At 46.4% G+C, this 10,000-nt stretch overlaps 1 protein-coding gene and 1 long non-coding RNA gene across 2 annotated transcripts in view; both read right to left on the bottom strand.

Moving 5' to 3' along the window:
* Positions 1-344, bottom strand: part of LOC307077465 — a 3,632-nt gene extending 3,288 nt beyond the window's left edge. Inside the window, exon 1 of the long non-coding RNA XR_013811938.1 lies at positions 1-344. This exon is cut by the window's left edge and continues 484 nt beyond it. This is a non-coding gene — a long non-coding RNA (uncharacterized lncRNA).
* Positions 345-412: 68 nt separating this feature from the next.
* The window catches only part of LOC307077390 (protein sprouty homolog 3), a 10,902-nt gene continuing 1,314 nt past the window's right edge, over positions 413-10,000 (bottom strand). Inside the window, exon 2 of the mRNA XM_079738802.1 lies at positions 413-2,303. Coding sequence (XP_079594928.1) covers positions 1,343-2,212 — 870 coding nt within the window. The 5' untranslated portion in view covers positions 2,213-2,303 and the 3' untranslated portion in view covers positions 413-1,342. The remainder of the gene's footprint in view (positions 2,304-10,000) is intronic.

The following is a 10,000-nucleotide window of genomic DNA, read 5'->3' as shown; positions in this document are numbered from 1 at the left end:
CATGCACACATGCGCACACATACGTGCACCTGCACACTTACCCACACATGCGTGCACTCATACAAATCGCACACACACGCACAAACACACTCCCAAACACAAGCGAAAAGGGTCACACAAACACATGCATTGACCCTAAAAGCATACAATCACACACACACACACACACACACACACACACACACACACACACACACACACACACACACACACACACACACACCCGCACAAAATGGCTTACATGTGAAGAGACACACATGAATGCACACAAGCACACGCTGCCCGGTCACAATAGACGCAGCCTCTCCACAGGTTGGATGCTCCCGAGGGGGGCTCTTAGTCTCTAGTTCAACAGCACCACAGTGCTTTTTTGCTTCACAAATAAACAGAGATTGTGCTTTTTTGCTTCACAAATAAACAGAGATTCTGGTCCATCTCTCACAGTACGTGGTCAGATTTTTGGTGTCAAACATGTGTCTCGTTTGTTCTTCGGAAGGCCTTCCCTTCGCGCCTCCATTGGGGACTCTCGATTGAACGTCGCTGTCGATGTCTTATTTTGTACTTTTTTTTGTCCTTCATACGTGAACAATGCCTCACTCTGATTGGCCGCTGCCCGGGTCCTCCCCTCCTTCATCTGGAGCACTTCATCAGGAGCTATCCCAACATGCATCTGTCTCAATTTGTGCCCAGTATGGATAGAAAGGCGGGGGGAGGCCGACAAACCGGTCGACCACGTAGACCACAGTGTCTCCTATGCCTGGGTCCTACATGGATCTACAGACCCCCGTCCCCCTTTACTGACCCATGTGGGTCCCCCACGTTCAGACATTTCCGTGGGGTAACCTCAGACTAGATTCACCCTCGTTGTGGGCAGGGTGCTGAGACGTGAGTCGTTTTAACAATAAATAATTAAACAGGTACAGTTCAAACCCCGACATTTGCTGACAGAACCGTTTCCGGTTCCGTCTCGTGTTTGTCCGTGTACTTCTGGGGGTTATCTGTCCGTCTGATAGTACGATTTGTGTAAAGGTTGGCAGGTATACTAGCAAAGCACCCTAGTTTTTTTCTTTTTGTGGTGTGTTTGTCGGTTTTCGTTTTTTTTTTTGTTCTTTGTTTTTAGGCAATAACAGGAACAGGCACAGTGAAGCTTTGGTCCCTCCACGGTTGGAGAACAGGAAGACGTTAGGAACACGACGAAGGCGAAACGGCACGAGGTTCAGGGTGACTGGCTTGGTCGGGTCGGCGCGAACGCGGGGGTCAACGGGACGTCCGTCGTCACGGCGACGCCCTGCACGGAACAAAAACAAAGCGGGAAGCGCGGTGTGGTTCAGACCTCCGCCTGTCATAAAGGCTTGTCCAGCGACTTGCTGCGCAGGGCCGGGTACCCGCGGCTCGACGCCGAGATCTTGCGGCACACCGTGTTGGTGTTCCTGCAGCGGCATCCGGGCCGGGTGGCCCGGTCGTGGGCGCGCCGGCACAGGGCCAGGCACAGCCGGGCCGGGGGGTAGCAGCAGAGGCAGGGCAGGCACAGCGACAGCAGGCCCATGGCGCCCCAGCGGGCCAGGCGGTTGGACGAGCTGCAGGAGCAGGGCCGGTCGGCGCAGGTGTCCTCGTCGTCCTGGGCCGAGCAGTGGTAGAACAGGGCCTTGACGCAGCAGAGGCACGTGGCGTACTCCGCCACGCACTCGGCCGAGCACTGGCAGCGCTCGCCCAGCACCCAGCAGGAGGGCAAGCCGCGCGGGGTGCAGCACTCCTGGCACTTGCAGCGGCCGCAGCGCTCGCAGATGAACATGTGGACGCCCAGCTCGGCCTCCATCTCGGCCTCCAGCTCGGCCTCCGTCCGGACTTTACCCAGCGAAGCCTGGGGCTTGAGTTCTCCCTTGGGCTGAGAGCGCACCACCCTGGCCAGGCCGGACTGGGAGGGAGTCATGCCTGCCATCAGCCTCTGGTCCGAGGCAGCGCTGTTGCGGGACATGGAGGAGCTGACCGTGCTGGAGCGGCTCAGGCGAAGGCCGTAGCTGGCTTGGTTGTGGCTCTGGCTGCGAGGCAGAGCTTGGTGCAGGGCGGGGGCTTGTCCGAAGGGGCGGTCTTCGTGGAAGGCCGGCTCCCGGAAGACGGGCCGCTCCACGTAGTCGTTACAGGCGCGGACGGCCTGGACCTGCTGGAGGTCCAGCCCCTCCAGCTCCATCCGGAATGAGCGTGCGGTATCCATCCTGATGGCGGGCGGGGGGAGCGCAGGGTCTGGGGACCGGGTTTTGGCCACAGCAGGGGGGCTCCCAACTCTCACGGTACATCTGACAAGCCTGTAGGACCAGAGGAACGCTACGTTAACATAATGTACACAGTGGGAACACAGGAAGAAAATATATAACAATGTAAACCTGTCGCAACTTAAAGATATGTTTTTGTCATTGTGTGCAAATAGTATTTTTTGTGAGGATAAAAAAGGAGCACATGGAAAAGTAAGGGAAAAAAAAAAAACCTGTTGCACAGCACACGTTCTCAACAGCTAGCATGACTAAACAGAAACAGCGCAGGGCAATGCAGTCCCTCCCGACGTGCATGCGTGTGATTTACAGTGGGCTTTTAGTACGGTAGAAAGCCTAGACTGACCAACTCGCGTGAGCTTTTCCTCTGCCCTAGTCTGATGCTGTCAGTCAGAGCCTTAGGAGGAGACCCAGGCTCTCTCTACACACTATAATTTAGCATCTGTTGAGCGCAGCTGCCAGACTAACGGAAGCTGATTCATCAGGCCGGTATCAGCAGCCACACATTGATCCTTCCCCAAGTGTTCTCCAAGGCCCGACAAAGCATTGCAGAAAGGCGGGAGCGATTCCTGGAAATAAGACTACAATTGAAATTGCTCCATTTCCACCGAGCTACTTAGATTTTTGACAAAGAACGATTACAGTCATGGTTAGATGTGTTAAGGGCTGTTCGGTGTTCTGGCAATAGCATGTTGGACATTGTAGTTCTGGCATTGTAACTTTTTGGGCAGCATACAATATTCCATATATTTGACATGATGACAATGCGTAGGGTTGTGTGAAGGGGGGAAAGTTCCCATACCCATATATTTTCTGTGATTATTACCCTGGTATTGGCCAGCCTTGACTTGTATGATATGGCCAGTAAAAGGCAGTCCACCATGATACATCATGTTGGGGTTCAGATATTCGAGAAAAATTCAATTCAAGTAGTGCAGTCAATTCAAGTAGTGTTCCATTCAAGAAGTAGTAAGCCCTCAGTCCAACATAATGGTCTCCTGGTTGAAAGGACTGCCAGAACATCTCCTCAATTGAGGAAGTCATTACATTGGTGGAAAACAACAAACCCTGTTGTTTTTGTCTCTCCCTTGCTTTATAGACAAGCAAGCCAAGACTTTTAGAGAATGCAGAACTCCTCAGAGAACAACATCCTCTCCTTCTTCCTGAATCAGATGTCCACAATTTTGCAACCATTCATAATGCAGGCTTCTTCTTTGCCATGAGCTTTCTTTTTCCAGTATGGCTCAATCATACAAAAGCAATCATTACATTATAGTATAATATGTAATTGTTTTGTTTGTTTCAGTAATTATTAAACCAAAGGGGTCTGGATGTTGAGGATTTAAAGACCAATAAGTGGTTACAGGGGATTTGAAGCATGCAACTGAAACTTTAGCGATGAATAATCATTCGCTGTAAAAACGTCCAATCCCGACCCACATGCCTACTGAACCCCTGATGACACGAACACTTAGGTGAGCCACGGGGGGAATCGAACCTCAGACCCTATTAGGAAGCCACAACTTCACCAATAGTTTTCTGGAGAAAGATCGTGGGTTTATCGTAGCTTTACGAGTATCTTGTTGGAATTCCTATACTAAAACCTATACCCCAGGGTGAAGGGTCGCAACCACATGCTCGCCTCTGTGTCATGTGGTCGCGACTCCCGCCAAACACAGATGACGAAACGTGGTTCTCTGTGATGCGGCCCTAGCTCTATAGAACACTAGCTCTTCTATAGAGGATCGATGATACATCACTGATATGGTGGCATGTGGCATGGATTCCACACTTTGTTGGCACTAAAACATCCTCCAGAAAAAAATGGGCTCAAGGATAATTCAATATGGACATGGTTTTCTCTTTTTGTTGTTTTAGAATTCCTTATTGTTAAACCGCAATTTAGGCAAGTATTTGTTCTACATACGGGTTGGATGAATGGTTGGTTATATTTAATACTTAAAACAAAGTCTGCGCTTAAATGTGAATGATGGTATAACAGCTATGTATTGTTCAATGCATTTTGTTTGTCTTATCCTGGTGATTTGTACTGTATGTCTGCGTTGACAGTGATAATAAAGAAAATTATAATGGTAATTGTCTTTAAAAAAAAAGGTGGAAGAAATGATGGACAGGCGAAGGAGCGATAAGAAGGGGAGGGACTGCCTGATCCCTGGGACTAATCTCCTCACCTGGGCGTGAGGCCGGGGCTGGGAAGCACTCTGCTCTTGTATCAAACAATCTAATGGTTGAAAACAGGAAGCCTGTTTTCCGCCCGTGGCCCCATATTTACTAGAAATCATACCTCACGACACACAGAGACAAAGACGCACTCACACACACACACACACGCACACTCACACACACACATGTGCTCACGCACACACACACACACAAACATGCAATCTGGGACGCATGGACACACACACACACACGCACACACGCACACACACACACACACAAACACACACACACACACACACACACACACACACGCTCCCAAATACACTCACCGTCCCTTATAGATTCATGTTTAGACCATACAGGACAACAATGGTGTCTTTCTCTGTAGTAGAGAGCAACCTCTGGCTTTGCAAAGCTGGCTCCCAAACCGCACCACACAACAACGTTGAGCACTTGAACTGAAAGAGCGGTATTGTTTAATTTTAATGTTGGAAATGTTTAACGTTGGAAATAAAAAGCCTTCAGTGGAGATTGATAGAAGATCGATCCGTCGATGCTCCCATCTCCTTCCCTCCTTCTATATAAAATAACCAATTGTGTGTGTATGTGAGTGTGTGTATGTGTATTATTGTGCATATCGATGTGTGTGTATGTGTGTGTGTGAGTGTGTGTGCACACGCCGCGCGTGTGCATTTCGCATTTGGTGGTGAGCCTTCTGGTTAGTGGGAGTTGATTTCCCAAACATGGTTTCCATGGCAGCATATCCTGGCTGCAGCAGGGGACACACCCCTTCGTACGAGGATGCTTCTCATCACAACGCTACAATCTCTATCTTATTGATGATGTTTGGTCATTGATCAATTGATGAAATGGTCAGAAGGGAGGAGCAGGCAATAGATACACACAAACAAACTAACTGAACTGCAAAATAACGCCGGTCAGGCAGGAAGAGAAAACAGAGAGGGAGAGAGAGAAAGAGAGAGAGAGAGATTGAGAGAGAGGGGGAGAGAGAGAGATGGAGAGAGAGAGGGAGAGAGAGAGAGAGAGAGAGAGAGAGAGAGAGAGAGAGATAGAGAGAGAGGGAGAGAGAGAGATGGAGAGAGAGAGGGAGAGAGAGAGAGAGAGAGAGAGAGAGAGCGCAAGAGAGGAATATAGAGAAAGAGAGATAGAGAGAGAGCGAGAGATAGATGGAGGGAGAGAGGAAGAGAGAGGGACAGAGAGAGAGAGAGAGAGAGTGGGATACAGAATGAGAAAGAGGGAGGGACGGAGGAAAGAAGGGAGAGAGGGTGGTGGCCAGGCCCAGGGTGTTGTCAGGGGTAACCCGAGCAAGGCTCTTGCCTCTGGGGGAGTATCACCTCATCCTCAACCTCTGCCTCAGAGCTCTGCCCAAGGGCCTTAAGGCACACACACATTGCCCGCCCCCCCCCCCCCCCCCCCCCAACACACACACATACAAAAACACACCTCACTTAGACCCCACAGCTGCAGCTCTTTCAATACCCAATTCCAAACTGTTTTCTTTTTAGAACTTACTTTCCAGAAAACAGTCTATCTCTATTTTCTAACTTTGGCTTTATGGTCCCTCTGGAGCCCACTAGATTCTCTCCCATGATCATACCTACCATGATACCCACCTATACCCCACTTTAACAGATTCCCTGCTGTTTCTATTCAACATTATACGCTAGATGTTGTTGCTACTCATTCACTGACCCCATCCTTGTAACTGCTGCTAACCAAATAAGGCTACATAAGACTCTATGTACACACACCTCATCTAACACAAACACTTTGCAAATACACACATATAAACACACACAAACACACACCTTTCCAAACCAAAATAATAAGTGCATATGAACTGTAACCGGAAAACTTCTGGAAAGAATTTGGTCCAAAATATTTTTTCAATTTTCAAAGCCATTGGTTTTGGATAGACAATACTGCACAAGCACACAATGCACACATGAATTTTCATCTTGCTGCATCAAAATATATCGATGGGATCAACAACCAAAAACCATTGACAGGGGCCCCTGGAAGGCTCAGACCCAACTGTGTTAAACAATTGAGAGAAAAATCATACGAAACCCTACCGCCGGCTTCATTCACTTATTTAAAACCTCTCGCTCTTGTCGCTGTCGACATTATCTACAGACCCCTGACAACAACCGTTGCCGGAGGCTCTGGCTCTCCCACCACAAGAACCCGACGTGAGAGTAGCACACAAGCTTCCTATGCGTTACCGGGGACACAGTCATGTGCATGCGTGACTCCTACGCCAACCAGGGCACAGATCTCCCCTTGTGCGCCACTGAGTGAGGGAGAGGTGGAAAGAATGAGGAAGCGTCTCGGACACTAAGACCCAGGGGCCTCTCTGTGGGCCCCCCGGGATCGCAGCGGGATCAAATGACAATAAACTGGATGAGATTCCGGATGTGCCGAATCTGACCCCAACGGAAGGACGGAAATAGACCGTGCAGGCCAGCAAGTCCAGGCAGATAGATAGAACGATAGAGAGAGAGAGGGAGGGAGAGAGAGAGAGAGAGAGAGAGAGAGAGAGAAAGAGAGAGAGAAAGAGAGAGAGATATTCATGAAAAAAGGATTTTAATCAATCAGTTTGAGGAAATTAATATATTACATATCATATACCTTTATTGTGTATACATTTGCACATTTGAATAATAAAGGAATAAATAGAGAGAGAGGGGGGAAGAGAGACAAGAAAGAGAGAGAGAGGGAGGAAATATATAGAGAGAGAGAAGGAGGGATAGGTATGGACGGAATAAAAATGGAAGGCATGAATGAGGCCGACAGAATAATAAATGGAGAACGGACGTGAGAACGAAAAAATAAGGATGTGAAGAAGAAGAAGAAGAAGAAGAAGAAGAAGAAGAAGAAGAAGAAGAAGGAAAAGAAGAAGAGAAGGATGATGAAGGAAGGGGAGAAGGGAGGAGGGAGGAGGGTGGTGCGGTGAAGATGTAAGTAGAGAAAGGGATGTCAGTGGAACCACAGGATGGGACTGTCACTGTAATGAGAGAGAGAGAGAGAGAGAGAGAGAGAGAGAGAGAGAGAGAGAGAGAGAGAGAGAGAGAAGGAGAGAGAGAGAGAGAGAGAGAGAGAGAGAGAGAGATTCTATGACCTGGTCCCAAGAAAAAGTTTGAAAGTTTGAGTACACTTTTACATTTGTATGATACCATTTTTGAGACAAATAGATCTAACTTTTTATTTTGTGTTATTGCATGTTGTATCTATGTTTTATCTTATTATACTGCACAATAACATGAATGTATTTTGCTTTGACAATGTAACTCTAGATTTTCCATGCCAAATAATCCATTTGAATCATGAGAGAGAAAGAGTTTTCCTCCGTAGGAAGAAGCTTGACAGTTTAAGGGAGTGACAACACAAGGGATGGGCAGAATAAGCCTAAGAATATTCGGGAGAATGAATGAAACAAGAGAGAGGGAGAAAAATAAGCATAAAAATAAGTACTATAATACACGCTTAAGTATTAAGAATGTATACTTAAGAGTAGGAAGGAGAAGGTCAGGAGAGGAATGCTCAGAGAGAGTTTTCCCAGTACTTCCCCTTTGTCAGACTTGTGTCCCCTGTGTGAAAAAGGGTCAGAACCTTTTGGCCGGAGCATCAAAATGTTCAGCTCTTCACACGGAAGGGTTTCTAAATATACGTTTCCTGGTAATTAATGTGTGTTTTACAGTTAGAGACCCACCAAACAAATATTTACCACAAATACACTGCAACTGCCGTTATCCGTATTCTACATACATATAAACAGAGATGTAACCACATTATTTACATACCCCTACCGGTATTCATATATTGTTCAAATGTTTTTCTTCATGTCCCCTAAGGTGAAATGACCCTTGCATGTTCACTAGATGTTCAACCCAACATGCAACTAAACTACAAAAGAGACCAACTCATGTAATGAGGCTGAACTTTGACCTAAAGATGCTGGTGTAATCTCTAGAAGCGGAAAGGGATCCTGGGAAGTGATATGTTGATAGAGGCAGAGTACTTCACATGTGTTTAAAATATATGGCCTTCACTTAAGGTTCACCAGAGTAGCAAACTGTATATTCTAAAGGACTATAGGGACTATATGCCAGATAAATAGAAACAATACCTTTACTACAACCAGGCTTGGTTTAAGACAGACTATTTCATATATTCAGTTTGTCAGTTTTGTGTTTAATCTATTCAAATGTCTTGAGTAACTCAAACTAATTTAACAAACTCAATCAAATTGAGATACTGATAAAAGTCAGAGATAAGTAACATTAACAGTTAAGTATACTATTCATCAAATTGCATATTACATGTTTTTGATTGTTTAAGCTTTGCCTGGCATTTCTAAATTCATTTAGCGGGTGGCTTTTAATAGGGCTTGCACATCAGAATGCATCATGGGATTTTCTGTTGCTGATACTCCACAGTATTGAGAGGACTCGTAGTGTAAGTGAGTTGTCGTAGTGTAAACTCCTAAATCACACAAACATAACATAACCTAGGCTATTGAAACCCTTGTTTTGTCACGTCTCGGGTGTGAAAGGTTACGGCAGTTCCAAACACAACGATGTCTACCCATTATGACAAATACTTTTAAGATAAATGACCAAACAATGACCAACAAAACATTTCTTCCAGCACAATAACTCACATTCCAATGCTCCTATGCTTCCAAAATGGAGGCGGTCATTACGATGTGACGTCATTTTGTACAAGCTCTTGTGTAGTGGATAACACAAATAATTGAGAACAAACTAGAGAACAGTCATCTGTTTGTCAGTTCGCGACTTTGACTCAGTGCTAAATGTGTTATTTGGTGTCTGGCTGTAGCATAACCCAAGGACCGAGTTGGTCGCTTACCATGTCTTTGTTCACTTTGAGGGGGATATTTACAAGCAGTAGTGGCTAACGGCTTTCACTGTTGAAATATATTGCATTGTTTCACTGCAATTTGTTCGAGAGGTTAATGAGTAATGAGTACTAATGAGTCATAAAGAGTGTGTTACTATTTGACAAGCAACTGGATTGTGTTCATTACATGTGCTGAGCAAGCCTCTTTTTTGTCTTTGATGCACGAAAGGGAATAATGAATAATGGAGTCAAGAGTGAGATTAGCTCTTCCAAAGTTTTGATCTCTATAATGTTATCCTATGGGCACTTGTCTTCTGCCAGTGTTTCTGTATCTCACTCTCTCTATCAGTCTCACTAAACATCCATCCATCTCTCTAAGCACCCCCACTAATCATCCATCCATCTCTCTATCAATCCCATTCCCTCTAATCATCCATCCATCTCTCTATCACTCCCACAAATCATCCATCCATCCATCTCTCTCTTTCTCTACCACTCATTCTATTCAATTCCATCCGGTCTCTCTCTCTCTCTCTCTCTCTCTCTCTCTCTCTCTCTCTCTCTCACACACACTCTTGCCCATCAAGCATTCTTACGCAAAACTCTGCTGCTGTACTACACCCCCCCTCCCCTCCCCGCCACCTCCCTCTCCGTCCCCCTCGCCT

Source organism: Pollachius pollachius (genome assembly GCF_949987615.1).
Source record: "Pollachius pollachius genome assembly, chromosome: 6".
Lineage (NCBI taxonomy): Eukaryota > Metazoa > Chordata > Actinopteri > Gadiformes > Gadidae > Pollachius > Pollachius pollachius.
Note: the sequence above shows the minus strand (reverse complement) of the source record. Positions and strands in the feature narration are given on the sequence as shown.